Genomic DNA, 17,546 nt, shown 5'->3' with positions numbered 1-17,546 from the left:
GTTACTTGAAAAAATTCATTCACTTTCTCAACTTATTATTAATCGTAGTCTTAGGCTATATTCGTTACGTAACTGAAATTTAATTGTAATTAGTTTTTTTTAAGTAAACTTCTTACAAATCTACAAAAATCTAAAAACGTTTGATATTTTTTTCAACAATTAACGACAACATATGAACAATCAACAACACTTTACTTGAACTCTTTCATAAAACAATAATAGTAATAATAGTAATACGTTAGACGATGAAAGCGATGAGAAGACGATCACAAACATTTCGTTCGTTTGCTTAAATAAGAATGGACAACAACATGAAACGTTGAACGCCGAATAATCCAAGGATGAGAGGAGCTTGTGATAATGAAAGAATATTACCTTTGCTGAATGGTTATGAAAGCGGAAAAAATTTTAAGCATTTTGCGATATAAATAAATGAAAATTTTGACACCCAAAATGTATTTGTATTGAGAGATAGATTGTATATCCTTTCGTTTAAATTTCCTTCTCATCAAATTCCTTAGTATGTTTTATGCCGCTGGTAAGATTTTCAGATGGTAATGAACATGGTTCGGCTTGAATTATATGATTTCTGTTGTTGTTGTTGTTGTCAATGTTTATGACGGCCACGTCTAACAATGATGATCTGATTGTTTCGCAAGTGACCTTATCATCCAAGTCAGCACATTTAGACATGACATCGACAGCGTCTGCGGATGACGTGAATTTCACATCAAATAGCGATGATGATGATGATGATGATGGCGGTGGTGATGATTTATTTACACATTTCTCTTTATCATGATATTTTCGATCTTCATTCGGGTTATTTGCCATTGTTCGTTTTTCAGCGAAATTTAATGCCGCTTTCGATATCAATAATGATGATGACTTGACAGAATGACCGGTATTTTCTGCATTATTTTCACCTAAATTTTACACCATAATATAATCGAGATAATTAACCCATAATTAAAAAACAAAAAAAAAAAAAAAAAAAAAAATTATCCTAAAGTCTACAACCTAGATAGGAAAAATGGGAAGAGGGGGCATATAGAAAAAAACCAACGGTGTGTTTACAAAGCAACCCTTGAGAGGCCGTAATAATAATAATTGAGTGAAATCGTAAGAAAGAGAACCAGGTTATAAAGAAAATGCTACCGTTCGGGAATTGTATACTCACTTCTATCTATGTTACGTTGCAAATGGGCAGCGACTCTATGACGGGCATCGTTGAATTCCAGATGCAGACCCAGTCTAAGCAGTGAGGTGTTCTTTTCCACTAAGTCCGTAATTTCCATTTCAATTTTGTTTCCCAAAACTGCCGATCTCTGTTATGTATACAAAAAAAAAAAAAAAAAAAAAAAAAAAAAAAAAACAAAAAAGTTTTTTTTTTTTGTTTATAAATATGGAAAATTTTCACAAAAATAATTTACTGAGGTTCACCTGATTGGAAGCTCGGAATTCCTCAATGGTGCGGCATTTTAGCAGGGCTTTAACTAATTTAACTACCACAGGCGGACTTATAAAATTTGTTTCAACATTTAATACTCTAAGGGTTTTGCTTTTCTCAATGGCTTCGGCCAATAAAAGAGCTGTCTTATCAGTAAGTCCAACATTCGTTAATGATAAGACTTCCAAATGTTCATTTTTAGGCAGTACTTCAAATAATTGTTCAAATTTCTCATCGGAAATATTCTAAAAATGTTATCGATTATAGCACACATCGCGTGAGATAATGAATTTTAAAAATTTCAATAAATAAACAAAAAAACCTCACCTTAATATTATTGAAATTCAATTCAATTAATTTAGGATCATCTTCTTTGACACGCTTAATGGACTCTTCTACATCTGTATTGTTTGGTGGATCCATTGGATAAACTTTTTGCTGCGTTGATTTGGTTATGCCGTCCCAACCTAAACCGACCGGTTGTCCCTTATTCAACAGCGAAGCATGATATTGATCTTGATTCATCATCGAGTGGAAACCCAAAATTGCTGCTAAATCTATGATCTCTTCTTGGGTGGCATGACTTAACGCCTGCTCATATTCATCGCCCATATCAATGGCAATTTGTTCTTCCACTTCCAAAGCGCGTTGATCACGTGGTGGCGGTATCCATTTTTTACCCCTTACCGTACCCTTAACATACGGCTCAAATTCCGGTTGATCCGGTGTTTCTAAAGCTTGTTTATTAATATGTTCGATAAGCTTTTTACGATCCAAAGGACCAGTAGGACTTTTAGTGCACTCATAACTGCAACGTTGATCGGGCGGCAAAAAGTTATCCTACATTAAAAGCAAAATTTTTGAAAATATCGATAACGATTAGCGATTTTATAAATATATCCAATCGCACAATATTTCATTATGTGCAACATTCGTACGCCGCTCCGAATCTGACAAGGTGGCGAGATAAAGCTGCACAAACCTAGGGACACGAACGAGTGCAATAGATCTCTTTAGATCGCGGTACCGATTGCTCCTCGCTTTACATACCCCTCACGAAGTATTAGACAAATATCTGTCCTTCTATTTTAGTAGCTCACTGACCGTCCGTAAACGTGTCAACCACCACATTGACTAAAATGCAGTTTTGCTTATGTAGTAGAAAACGCGATCATATCGATTACCAATCCATGTACATAAACTTAGTTCGGTTAAATTGAAAAAAGAACGCATGCGAAAATACTATAGTGGGGCATGGCCTGCCATTAAATGCGCTACACCACTTTGTTTATTGCAGTTGTTAATATAACGACTTCTCAGAATAACGCTTTATTTAAATAGGGAATAGTCGAAAAAATGCTTGGATACAAAACATTTTCAATAGCGTTTCTTCTTGTTCCAAAAATGCGTCACTGTACCAATTTTCATCATAGTATGACGACCTTTAGATTGAGTACAAGAACACAACACAGACAGACGTACAGACAAGCTTAGATCGATATATCGACGTTTATCTCTATCTATCTATCTATCTATCTATCTATCTATCTATCTATCCTTCTGGCTGTTGCATACACTCGCACAAACTTAATAGACCCTTGCGATCTGCAGGCTGAATACAAGAAAATAAGACAGACACTCGAGCGGACATACAGAAGTGATTTTGAATCGATCGGTATAATGAAAAGCGGGTCTTGCCCGCATATCTCTATACAAACTTAATATACCCTTGTACCACAAGTGGCGTGGGATATAAAAACAAAAAAACAAAGTCATTTTGAAACTAATTAGAAAAAGAGAAAAATTATCATAACTTACATCGGGATCGACTTCTTTTGCCAAAATGTTGATTTCTTCGGGCGATAGTTGAGCTAATAAGGCATCAACGTCAACTTCATCATATTCGCTTAAATCCTTGCCGTACAATTTTGCTGGGGCGGTTAAGCTCGTAGTTTTTGTCGTTGATGAAGTCTATAAAATAAAGAAAAAAAAAAAAAAAAAATGACTTGCATTTAGTAAATAAATAAAGGGATTTTCAGCGACGAAATAAGCAATTATTTCTTCTCTCTAAATCAACAAATAATCGTAAATGAAATCTCGTTTTGCATTTTTCCCATTGAAAAGGTGCTTACTTTTCTTAGAGATAAATTAAAGGATGGCTGAGGGATTTTAGGTTTAATTTCCGGTATTGGCCTTAATTTAATTCTTTGAAATTCCGGTACATCGGACATTTCGGAATGTACCGTCGTTCTCTTATATGAATCCATGATGCAATTTCTGCTTTTTTATATTGCGCAATACATATATATTTTATGTCAAGTCCTAGTTATGTGACCAAACACTTTCACAATCTAAAAGTCAACTAAAAGCCAGCCCTCTCGACTAAGAAACAATAACTGTTGTTTCCAACATATCTCGTCTCAGAAAGAAATCAAATTGAAAATCAATATTTTTTTTTTTTTTTTTTGTACAAAATCCAATTATGTCTTTATGAGAGTGTATACAAAAAATGTATACACGATGAAAATGAAAAAGAATTGAAACACATTTATAATCGTACCTTCTTTACGCTTATCATCTTTCTATTTTATGAACTCAAACCAAAATCTCTTCGAAAAAAGGTTATGGTATATATGAAAAAAAAATATAAAAAAAAAAAAATGTATGTTGGAAAAATGAAAAACTACCACCAAACCTTAACCAAATTTAACTGGAGCTTAAAAATTTTAAATGATTTGTTTGGCTGCACAGCTTTAACAATGAACTAATAATCCTGCATTTACGGCTTTGGAAGACTCTTCTCAGTCAAGTCTGAGAGAAATGCGGCAAACTTAAGTTGAACTTCATTTATATTGGAGCCAAGAGGCGAATGCGAGTAAGTTAGAGAACACCGCAATACCGCAATACCGCAATATTAAAACGGTATATCTTAGACAGTCTTTCAAGGTTCATGAACGTGCCACAGATAATTGATCGTTTTTCGTCTGTTTTGCTCCGCTCTTGCTGTTTACAACAGCATAGCCGCGAAGACTCGAAGAGAGCGTATGGTATATAACATAAATGATCTTAAACAACAACAACAACAACAACGGAACGCTCACAGAAAGGGTGATACGGTCGGTCAACGATATTAAAGCAAAAAAAAAAAAAAAGAAAGAAGCAAAAACCACATCAACGGAATCAAGAATGAAGAGTAAGAGAGAGAAATATTGTATTTATTATTATTGCTAAGGCTACAATGCTTGCAGGGAACACATTAGCAGCTATAGCTGCACTTCAATTGCAAAGGTAAACATCGTTATTTATGTTGACGATGTTTACTTACTTCAATTCAACAAAAACTGGAAACTGCTGGGTTTAGATTAAAAATGTTAAAAGATTTGTTTTTTTCCTTTTCTTTTTGCCAAGCTTGGAAGCACACAGCAAGGGACATTGTTTTTTACCCCGGTTGCCGTTGTTCTCGTTGTTGTTCGTTAGCGAGCGAGTGAGCACGTTCAAAATAAACGTGACTCAGAAAATTAATTGCTTTCAAAATGCAAACCCAGTAAACATTTAATAATAAAATTGCGTCATATTGATTGATTTCAAAAATGTGGAAACAACATATGCGGTACGCAAACAATTATTACGGATATATTTTGCGTAAAGTTATTCGACACGACGTACATACATGTCATTCAACAGATTGTCCGTTCCATCTTGCACTGGCATGACACATCTGCATAGAGATTGACATTGGGCATCATTATAATTCATTCTTTTTATCGCTATGGCGGCTATGATATTTAATAAAATTCCTATTTAAAGTAAGGAGCTTTCTGCTAATTTCATAAATGTCAAATACCGTTTAGATGTATACCGTTTATGCGTGTGTATGTGTATGTTTATGAAAAGGTTTATTCCGTGATGACATTCAAAAATATAGGTAAGCGCGAGCACACCTCGTTGCATACAGAGAAACGAAACTATTAAAATAGTAAATGTTAAAGGTGAGTAGCTGGTGGTATGCACTATGCAATGATTTTGAAAAGTTTTGTATAAATTTACAATAAGAGGGAATAAAACACTATTTACATCAAAAGTCTTCTACTAAATCTAGATATATATAGGTAATAGCCATTAACACAACAGAGTCACATGCAACGCTGGAGTAGATAGACAGAATGACGAAGAGAAATTTACATTCGCAGTATCCAAGTCACATTAATTGTTGTCGCACCTATTTGTCATCTCTCAAAGGGTTTTCCCGTTTGCATCCAATTTTTATGAGATATCTGAATAAGGTTAGTACGACTAAAGTTCTAAAACTTTCCACACATAAGCAGAGCTCTATAAGCATTTATGTGAATTTAAAAACGCGGACTCGAATTTGAGAGTGCGATAAATAAATATTTGAGACTTCATTCGAAAAATGAACCAAATATTGAACGAACTTGGGCGAACTTGACTGATTTGCCAATTTACTTCAAACCAGGGTTTAACTTATCAGACAAAATTCGAAGAATTTAATATCGATGTCAAAATGGCTTACGTGCATACTACTTGTGGATAAACCGTTTCTTATACATATAAACATTTTTCTTTCCTGTGTATTGCAGTTCGAATTATCATATCCAGAGAAAGGTTATGACGTCATAGGAATAACTTACGTATGATTAATATAATTAAAGACATAATACTGCGTGTTATGTTAACTTCTCCGGGTATATAAAATATTAAAAATACTTTTTTACTGACTTGATAACATTCTGATAGGCATCTTTGTCAAATTTCACATCATAAATGTCCTTAGTGCTTCAGTCGTGCTTGGTTTTGTACAACACAGCAAAGTATTTTTTTTTTTTTTTGATTTTTACAATGGCTGTGAGGAGATCAGTGCTGACAATTGATCGGTCGTGCAAAGCATTACAGCCGGAAATGAGACGTAGATCTTCTATGCATATGAATCGGAAACAATCCCGCGAATATCGTGGAAAAGTTGATTCAAGTCAGTTGAAAAGCCACGCCAAGGTCGCTCAAAACTTAAGATGATGTGATGTTGTGCACAATGAATTCCCTCTGCCGAGCCAAATTGTTAACAAGGAGAGCTCAGTTAAAGGCGACGAAATAGATTTAAAAAATAAATTTCTTTTACTCTTTGGACACTGCATATATCTTATATAATCATTATTAAAAATTCGAAAAGAACGAATGCACACATCTTGCTTAGGCAAGAGTACTCTCTCATATAGATGGACGATATGAAGAATATCTTTAAATCGATTGCGCAAAAGATAATAATGAAAACTCAACTTTCTATCTGCTGTTGCCCTTAATGCTTTCTTTTTAACGCTTCTCAGTGATTGCACCCACTATGTTCACTTAATTGTTAACAAGCTTGAAAATATAAGCCAAAAATTGAGGTAAAAAGATTCTGCAACAAAAGCAGAGGACCATTTTAGCAGTATATGTATATATATTGATAACTCATGATGTTGCTGCTGCCGCCGCTCAAACCGGATCATGTTTACTCACGAAATGAAAAACATGCACAACAAGAGAGAGAAACCAGTTTTTTTTTTTGTCATTTTCAAGATTTCTTGCTTTGATGCAAGTACAGAAAAAGAAAAAAAAAAAACAAATAAGTTGTATAACACACTTATGTTTACGTATATTTTTGTTTTATGTTTTATGAAGATGCCGGGAGAGATGGAGAAATTTTATTTATGTGTTTACTAAAAAGAAGCCGCTTACCCAAGATATTTTTCTTTTCTTTTTTTATTTTCCTTTTTCAAAAAAGAAATTATAGGTAATTATAACATAATTTAAGGTAATTTCCGCGACAAAGAAATATGCACGCGACGAACATGGCTTCTTATTAAAGCGGCAACAATAATAGAACAAAAGCTAAACTTAGTTAAAGGTGTTAGCATAAATATGTTGCAATCTATCCGCGCATAGCGCATAAGTGAAATATGCAACATATTTCTTCTGTGTTTCTTTTAATATTAGAATTGCTAACAATTATCCATAAATTGTAAATATTTTTGTGTTGTATAATTTCAAATTGAGTTCATGGTTAATTTACCAATAAATTTCTTATGCATTCACATACAGAAAACGTGATTCTCGCACATCGCTCTCGGGGAAGACGAATACATATAGAGATGCTTTTTGGTTGCGACTGTGTTATTATAATGCGTCGTTGATATCGAACGTCGCATATATTTAGCATGACAACCACAGTATAACACATGATTGCTTGCATGACTATAATGACCTTATCTTTATAAGGTGAGAAAAAAAAAAAAAATAACATCAATAACAGAAAAAGTGAAGACGAATTCTTAAAACTCTCTACGTACATAACGTGTCCATATATATATATATATTAGTCGCGTTTTTCTTTTTTTTAATACTGGGTAGCATTAAGATGAGTCCATTGTCGGATTGGAAGATGACAGGTCTCACCAAGTATACGAATTGAATACAAAAAACTTCTCAATTATAATTTTATGACATTGATAATTCATTTTTGAATTAATACTCAAGGATGCGAGCCAACTACTACTAACTCTTCACTTAAACAGTCCAGAATGGCATAAAAGGTTGTTTGTGATAATGAAATGGTAAATAAATTGGAATTAATCGTTAATTTCGAGTAATACTAATAATCGATCAAATCGATCGGTTTTTGCATTCAACATGCAGATGCTTCTGTTGAATACTGAGATAAAATTTTTTTCGAAATATATTCGCGGAATCGAAGGTTATAAGACGCATATTTGGGTAAATATGTGAATAGATTATGCACATTTTTGAACCACATATTCCTAATCGATCAGGAAATGTTTGGGCCAAATTTCAACTCGCTATCTTTATTCTGTGACGAGTGTGACGGGTTTCGCATAAACGCGGGTATACCATATCTAGAACTAGCCAAGTGAGCGTGTCGCACCAAAAAAAGACAGACATAACATCGACTTCGTTACGGAAGAATGGTTTCGATGTTTCTAAGTCTTATAATTTTTCGGAAATGCTCTCTACACCCTACACTACTTATGCTTGGTACAAGAAAATATTAAGTTTGTGCGGATGTATGCAACACTTTCCCCAAAACGGCCTGAGATAGATTCAGACTTTATTATACGGATCGATTGAGAATCACTTTCTGATCCGATCTATGCTTGTCTGTTGTCTTACATGTCTGTCATGTTTCACCTATAGGTAGCAAATTTTTGAGATAGAGAACGACAAACGCTATTGTAATATATCAGATCGGAAAATTTTTTCGATGATAACGCGTTATTTTAAAAAATCTTGACATGAATAACTGTAATTACCGAAGTGATGTAAAGTATTTAATGGTGCGCCGGGAGCCACTGTAATGTTTTTATTTGTTACTGAATTACCGGCAAAGACATTACATTATGTGATCTTATGAGAGATATTGTGATAGTCTATCTACACTTTGCTATGGCTTTTGCCAGCATTGCTTTAAAACCAAAGGGATAGCTCAAGAGACGACATTGAAAATGAAACCATTTACTTAATCTCCTTAAAGAAAAGATTTACAAATGACTCTGAAAATGGTATAATAGCAATAAATAGCTTTTACATTTTTACATCATGATGCATAGAAATGTGGATGGCTTGTGGGCAAATTCGACATAATTTTAATACTTTTTCTTTTTTATCTCGTTTTGAACAAACTGTGGATAATCAAGTATGACTTTTGGCAAAAAAAACAAAGTGGACTTTAAATAAAAAATGTTGAAACTATTGTGTCAGCAGCGTACATACACATGTTTGTAAAATACATTCTATCATAATAGGTGCTTGCAAAAATTTTAATCAGCAATTTCTACAGGTAAAAATGATAGAGTAATGAGAAACACCAGAATGACTGTGTTCCATCTAATATTAATGATTTACTCAGTGTATGCCGACGCTAATCATAGAATCCTCCAAATTGCATTTTCGTCAATCATTTTCCTCGTTGTTTGATTTAAAGATGTCTGCTGCCGCAATCTATCAAACATGTTCAGAAGCTTATGGTTATCCTGCACTATCGTATCCCAATTATTGTTTTTCGCTTCAACAGTTTAAAAATGGGGTGAATTTGATCTTCAAGGGAAAACGACTAACTCGCGTATTGACTGAAAATGCCATTTTGGCCATTTGTTGCAAGAGTTGTCCAGGATGCACTGTTGCAGCTCGAATGGGAAGTTCTGCCGCAGCTGGGTTACTCGTCAGACATGGCGCCTCCTGATTACCATTTGTTCAGATCGGTGCAGCATGACTTGGCGGACACGCGGGTCCGCAAAGTTGAAGATGTGCGAAAATGGGTCGGTGAATGGATCGATACAAAATCAATAAGTTCCCTGGACATAACATTGCCATGTTGTCAAAAATATTGTAAAATATTGTAGAAAATGATAGCAAACTATTTTAATTAACGTACATTGTATAAATTTTTCTCAATAAATGCTTTTCTTATGTGAAAAAGTGATTAAAACTTTTGCAAACACCTAATAATAAAAAAAATAAATAAATTGCTTGCTTATTGCGATGAACGTATTTAAAGATATTCAAAATATTGGATTAAAAAGCAATAACTACCAACTGTCGCATCGATGGAAAAGTCAAGTTTTTCAACTTTCCTCTAATCTGTGGCTCTTGTCAAATTGGTTCAATGAGCAATTTGTGTCATTAAGTTTGGAAATACACGCGAATTTTTTGTTCTAAGAAAATGTTGTTAGAAATTTTGTAAAATATGAGATTGCCATGCCATTGTCAACGTATCAGGTGAGACAATCTCAGCATTGCCTAAAACTAACAGCATGCCTTTCTAAACTTGAACAAACGCTTGTTTGACGATCAACATTATGTAATATGATCAACAAGTTCTTCCGAGATATTCAAATTTTGGTTCGCTTCAAGGATTTTAGCTTTATGGTCACTCTCAAGGTGTGATGTTGCTGATGCCTTTTTTGTAAATGTTGCAAACAGTAGGAAAAAATTAATATATCGCCATCCAATATTGATGAATATGTATGTAACGACATCCCCTGATATAAAAGCAAACGAATAGTAGATAACCAAATCAGCTATATATATATATACATATATATATATATATATTTTAGCTAAATCAATATAACTTGGCTGCGTGGTCGCATTGATGTGATAAATGTCATCTATAAATCATCGGTTTTCCAAATTCTCAAACCCATGCAGCAACACCCCTTCGTCCAATGGACTTACAGGAAAAACCGATTGCTACTTTTTTAACAATAACAATACACAGATTTGGAGATGAAAATGTCAATGAAACTTGAAGTGAAATTAAAAAATAATGAAACAAAGCCGTAAATGAATTGAAACCGAAAAGGAGACAGAGTGCAAGGCAACCACTTTTTAAGCACCTGAGAGATGCTATTACCAACTGGCACTGTCAATAACCGCAATATGTATAGTTACAGGCTTACACAATGCATATATAGCATAGTATAGTGTGAAATAAAATATTATATATAGTAATTAAATTTAATAACATAGAAATCATACTTATATGAATATAAAGTAGTATTATATTTAATAAAATAAGAAGTAAAAAAAAAAAAAAAAAACCTTGCAACTATCCATGTAAAGCAAAATGCATTTTTATGAATTATTTCACAAGAAAAACAATATTTACGGAAGTAAAACGTATTGTATAACGTAAAAGTTACAATTTTTTGTGCTGATAGATAAACGTATAGGAACGCTGTAAATTAAACGTCCGCTCTGCCGATTAGACACTTTGTTCTATTGAACTTTCTATATTCACGATTTAATCATTTATGACGTGTGCGTTTGAGTTTTCTCGTTGTTAGCTGAACTTCCTTTCTTACGTAGAACATAAGACAGAGGTGGGCAACTGTTTTCATCAACGAAGCAATTGTAACTTTCGCACCATGACTGCAGGGGTCGTCAGAACAAGGTCCAACTATTAATAGAAATGCCGCGACTGTGCATCAACTTTCCGTCTTTTTAAATCGCTCATTTCACGGCCCAGTGAACAAAGAAAAAACAAACACATTTCATATTTAAGAGCTGTACAACAGTGCCGGCTGTCGAAGCAGTTACAATCCATTTGCAGCATTGCAGCAATGTGCTCAGCCCATTGGATTATTTAACAATTTGAACGTAGCGGGCCGGTGTTTGCCCATGCCTGACATAAGAGATTGTAAAGAGAAAGAGACATGCGGGAAAAAAAAAATCCAAATTCTATTAAATAAAGCTGCGGCATTGATCGGAACACCCTTGCAATTTTGCATCTTCTTCTTGTCCTCAATAATTTTCAAATTTTAAATTAATATTTCTGATCAAGTTCAAAAGGCTTCAAAAAGTCGTCATAGGTTATGAATTGTGTACCGAGAGAATGTCATAAGAAAAATACGTTTAAAGTCGCTTCAGTTATATTTTCTATATAGATTTTTATCTCCAAGATGCCTTTGTCTTTCGTTTCGCTTAACTATCAATCACGGTTCTGATTGATTGCCACCGACTTTCGAGATCGTTACAAAAATCACTCAAAATTTAAATACGGAAATCTAGCAAACTGTCCCTATCAATTTATTACATAGTTACAGCAATGCATCCTTCAGTCTTTGAAAAAAAAAAAAAAAAAAGAAACAAAAAAAAAATTAATACAAAAGCATTTGAAAGACGCATCTATTCTTCGCTTTTCGGGATTTATTTTTAAACATTTTGAAAGACTACTGAATGCAATAATTATTTGTGAAATAAAATTTTATGAAGACAAATTGCTGTTTTTTTTTGTTCTTTTCTTTTCTTTTTTTTTTTTTTTTTTTAATTCAAAATTTTCAATGTCAAGAGAACATTCTTGCGAAAAGAAAAATTTATGCAAAAGTAAGAATTTTAATTACTAATAACAACTAACAGATGAAAGAGATGATAACCTTAAAAAAATCGTATTGCTGTTGCGTTCAAGCTTTTGTAATGACCGACTGGCCGACAATCGATTACAAAAAAAAAAAAAAAAAAAAATTTCGAATCTCATGTGCACCTAAAAAATAATTTTAGTTTATGTTGTGTATAATGTTGTGACCAAAAAGTTTAGACCAATATTCAACTTGGAATGCGTGTGTATATGCAAAAATACAAGAAACATTTTTCTATAAATTGTTCCCACTGTGACAGTGCGATATCTATGTCAAATGGCAGATCGTAAAAGTCATTAGTATTTCATCTGTGCTTGATTTGTAATTATAAATAAATTAAAACAAAATAAAAAAAAAAAAAAAATTAAATTGGTTTTGCTTTTCGGACACAGTAGTATCTATTGATTGTAACGTAAATGGATTAAATAAATTTTATCCATTTTATGTTTCGAGAGAGACATCTGGAGATTAAATTTATATTTCAGTTACACATTTAAAATTTACGCTTCATTGAAGACATATTGCGCTATAAATTATATAAAAATGTTCTATTAAAAAAAAAAAAAAAAAAAAAAAAGTGAAATATTTTCCATTGACGATGGATATTCAATATCAATGTTGCGAGAACTGTTGATCCATTTCATTGAATTTTTTATTTTTATTTTTTTTGCAATACGCGCCTGATTGATTTGACATATTTTCACGAGTACATGTACATCCCGCTGGAATTGTTATAATTAATGAATTTATAAAAATATTTTAAAGACTTTGATCTTTAAATTGGAAAGAAAGAAAGAAACACTTTCTTTTTGTCATGCTTCCAAGTCACTCACAAACGTTGCCAATCATCAAGTCAAATAATATCTTGTATCAATGCAAACATTGTCCAATCGCAATGAAGCATAAAGCAAAGCAACAATGTTATCATTATATTGAAGAGAAAGAGAAATTTTGCACAAATTACTAAACAAATGTTGATGTTATTGTTTAATGATATCAATTATTGATTGAAATCATGTCTACGTGCTTGAAACTCGATGAATCGAATGAATCTACTACAGGTAGCTCATCTAAATTAAAAGTATTAAATTTCAAGGCGAAAAAGTTTACTTTTGCAAAATACGAGTCATTCATGAACACATTACGAAATAGATAAAGATAAGGTATAACCAGTTCCAAGGTATAGCTATTTCACTCACTTAGGTGTAATTTTTTCCCCAACAAAGAAATTTCCTTCATGTTCTTATCTCTCCAGAAATTTATATATATATATATATATATAGTCATCTACCGTTCACCTATGCATATTAAAGATATTTTTACTGAAAATAGACGACGCGTAGGCCATCTCTATCTAACTTAAGTAGAAAACGACGTAAACTTAAAACTGAATTGAAACTCTCAATGCCAATGAGTAAGTCGCGACTTCCTAGTCCTAGACATGTTCGATCGATTTTAAGCTTCAACTCAGGAAGTGCTTTTAGCTTGCCTGTCCATCTGGTCTTGATCTTGTTCTCTTGTCTGCAGAAAAAAATAAAATTTGGTACACTGGCGTACTTTGGCCCGAGTACGGATGCTATTGAAAATCGTTTCGATCAGTCCATATTTTCGACCATTCTCCATATAACGGCCTATTTTGAAGAGTCGTTACTTGAATATCGGTAGGGTGGTGTTTGGTATTCAATGATGACCGTGACTCTTAATTGTTATTACTTTGAAAAGTATATTAAATGCCGATACTTATGAAATAATTTTATTTTTATATTAACTTTAAGTTAGAAACACAAATAAGAAAAACATGATTTAAATGAAAAATATAAAAACAATTTCTGAATTACAAGCTACAAGCTACAAGCGACACAGTATAGCAACATTAGTATACTCTTGCCTTTTTGTGGTAAGAATTCAAATTTGCCATAAATCATCCGCTTGAAAAAATGTTCGCTACACAATTGAATCGTGTAAATAAATGCAAATAATTGAGTGTGAAATAACGGTAAGTTAAGTAAAAAACGCTCAAATGATCAAGTATTGAATACTAATACATTTACACACAAGACGTTTCAGTGCAAAACAGAAAAGTCTTATCAGTTATTTTTCAAAAAGTGCTCATTTCACAAACACATAAGCGCTACCGCAAAGCGGATATGTCAGTCTATGCGTAACTCTGATTCACAAAAATGCAATGGAATTAAGGTTAAAATCCATTAGCCTAATGCATTGCAATAATGCATTTAGCTTTGGAGATAAGACCTCACAGTTTTGGAAATGCAAAAGAAAATCTTCAATATTAGGAACAAAAACAGTGAAAATGTCAATTTTGCAAACAATACTTAGTTGGAGATTTTGTTTTCTTGATAAAAAGAGTGCTTTGTTTCTCGTAAGCTAATATCATAGAGGCAATGCAAACCAGCTAAAACTGAATTAGTTAGGTTGTACAACACTGAGGAGTGCTAGTGGCCGCGAGCATGGAGAAAAAGTTATGTCAGTTGTTTCCCACCGTCATATATATCTTAGGAAGGATAGCCTCGGCTGCCATTAACTATTGCAAAAACTTTATAGTCTAATTTAAAACAGCACCACGGTCAGAATGCCTGATAGAATTTCTTGTGTTTCTGAGAGAAACCTAAGAGCGATAGCGCTACGCTTGCTTTGGCGGTGATTTCTGGTCCTTTGGGGAATATTCTAATGACTTTCGTAACTCAAAAGTGAGGCGTAGGTAGACATTGAACTCCTCCTCTCCAGACCAAGCCCTCCTAAATTCATTTAGTGCTCCAAGAGTATTGATTTCACCTCTAATTTATGGAGATTGTCTCAATCCTTCGGGAGCGCTAGTTCACGCCAGAATAATCTGTTGTGTAGCGGACAGCACGCAAACTTAAGCCAAAGCCAAAGGTCAGGTATTCCTGTCCTTAAACCAAACTCACATCCAGCCTAGCCTAGTTAATTAGGTATTTTGAAAGTCAGTATTTATTTGCTTTTAAAGATCTTTCCCGCTTTGGCGATAAAAATATGATTTTACGAATAATGGACATAATTTGCATTGCCTTTGTTCTCAGTGTTAACAAACTTTTAAATAACTGCCAGTTTTTAATGAAAAGAAAAACCTATTAAAAGATAAATTAAACTCTAAACCAGATAAAGTCAAGTATAGAACATTTTAACGCTTCCATTGGTTTATATAATGAACTGAACTGAAGTAATAAAAACTTGAAAGAAATGAGGCATTTTCTTAATTGAGTCATAACATGAAACGTATAAGAGCAAAGTTGAATAATAAAAATAAAAAAAGAAAAAAAAAATTCTTTTTTATTCAATGCACTTTTGCATATGGTTTGCAAATTTCCGTTTAAAATAGGAAAAGAATCGGAAAACAAAGGCACACATCCTATTTATGCAAATAAAGGATTTCTTGCAGTTTAATGTTTGCTCTATGGATACGTTGACTACGCTGACTAACAATAGGTTCCAGTTTTCTTCGCATTTACATTTAAAATTCTGTTTACAGTGCCGCAGTAAAAGCATTTTAAATAAGAGGATAAATTTAAAGGATTTAAAGGATAGAGTTCATGCTGAAATCCATTTGAATTTTTATGCTCAGCTTTAGATGAGGCATAAATATATAGCGTGCCTCTCTTTCCAAACACATTGAAAGCATAACACAAACGCTTCAGTCGATTCGCAATTCATTTATCTAATACTAGCTTGCTGTTCTTTTTGGTTTTCGCGGTAAAGTTGTTCTTTGTTTACTGTTTTAAGCAACGACAACTTTATTCCAGAAGTGAGCTATTGAAGCTATTACTTCTCTTCTACAATTTCTTTACATTATATTATGCAGCTTTAAACTGTACGGAGCTTCATTTCGCTTATATGGCGTACTATGAATAGAAAAAATATTTTTATCCTTTTTTTGTTCGTCTCATTTGCCTTTATGCTAAGAAATATTAATGTCGTAACACAATATTTATAAGACGATTTTTAAAGTAAGCGGCAGATGGTAAGCAGTTATGTTGCTTTGCAATCAATTAATAATCCAATGCTTGAAGTAATTACGGACTTATTTTCACTATAAATTGATTTTTGATTATCTATCTGATACTGAACTTTGGGATGACCTTCCAAATGCTTGCGCAAAATCGAATCAAATGTGAGTAGAGAATGTTTTTCTCAAGTACAATTAAATCTATCTGTCATCTTGATCACATCTGCTTGGGGCCTTCATTTGCGGCAAATTAGTGTTATATCAATTTTATCTTCTCCTTCATCATCAGACTTTTCTTAACCCAACTTAAATTCAATGATGACAGACACAGTACTAATAGCAGCTTTGTGTGACTCATAGCTTGGGGTGTATATTCACGGAAAAAATCGTTGTATACGAGGATAACTGTATAAAATTTGACAATTGGTAAATTTCATTTTGAGAACTTATTAAGATATTCCTTTATTTTCGCCTAGCAGTCGTGGACGTTTATTAACAACAAAGATTATGAATAACAATCGTTATCTTTCTCGTTGTTTAAGTCAAAGAATAAACAAGAACCGCATTACATAGAGAAAATTTGAAAAATTATTTCATAACTTATTTAAAATCGATTCCGTTCTAATTATTGGCTTCGTTTATAAATAACGTTCACTTATTTCTCAAGTTAGTTAGTTAAGTTTTTTCCCATTTGTAAATTTTTTTTTTTAAACTTTTCAAAAGATATCTCATTAAGTTAGCGCGTTTGACCAGAAAAAAGAATTATTATGAAAATTTATAAAAAAAAAAAATTAACTTGAAAAGAAAAAAAAAAAAAAAAAAAAAAAACCAATTACGTAAAACACTAAAAAGAGAGGTTGGTTAATATAAAAAAAAAAAAAAAAAAAAAAAACAAAAATGATTCAAAGAAATAATTGTTAACCAAATGTGAATGAATTTCAATTCAACTGTAAAGTAAACCATTTTTGTTTTCTTTTTTGTTTCTTAAAGAAACAAAATATAAAGGAAGCAAAACGAAAGAACCGGAAGTTTAATGAACTTTTAGATAAAAAGAAACAACTAAAAAAAATATGTAAAAGAAAAAAAATAGATAGATAAAAACAACTGAGTTTGAAAAAGACACTTGCACTGAGACTCTGGATAACTAATGTTGAGAAAAATTATTCAATTTAAAGTTAGGTAACAT

The 17,546-nt window shown here is 32.8% G+C and overlaps 1 protein-coding gene across 12 annotated transcripts in view; it reads right to left on the bottom strand.

Moving 5' to 3' along the window:
• Positions 1-17,546, bottom strand: part of LOC119634706 (tropomodulin) — an 85,452-nt gene that overhangs the window by 10,241 nt on the left and 57,665 nt on the right. For 9 of the 12 annotated variants that reach the window (XM_038029021.1, XM_038029022.1, XM_038029024.1 and 6 more), the window contains exons 2-5: positions 3,269-3,421; positions 1,778-2,290; positions 1,444-1,695; positions 1,181-1,328 (exon numbers count right to left, since the gene is read on the bottom strand). In XM_038029021.1, coding sequence (XP_037884949.1) covers positions 1,181-1,328; positions 1,444-1,695; positions 1,778-2,290; positions 3,269-3,421 — 1,066 coding nt within the window. Of the gene's footprint in view, positions 1-375; positions 927-1,180; positions 1,329-1,443; positions 1,696-1,777; positions 2,291-3,268; positions 3,422-3,582; positions 3,774-17,546 lie in introns of those variants that run through there. The other 3 variants (XM_038029023.1, XM_038029025.1, XM_038029033.1) reach the window with 3 other exon arrangements.

The sequence above is a fragment of the Glossina fuscipes genome, unplaced genomic scaffold (assembly GCF_014805625.2).
Source record: "Glossina fuscipes isolate IAEA_lab_2018 unplaced genomic scaffold, Yale_Gfus_2 3, whole genome shotgun sequence".
Classification (NCBI taxonomy): domain Eukaryota; kingdom Metazoa; phylum Arthropoda; class Insecta; order Diptera; family Glossinidae; genus Glossina; species Glossina fuscipes.
Note: the sequence above shows the minus strand (reverse complement) of the source record. Positions and strands in the feature narration are given on the sequence as shown.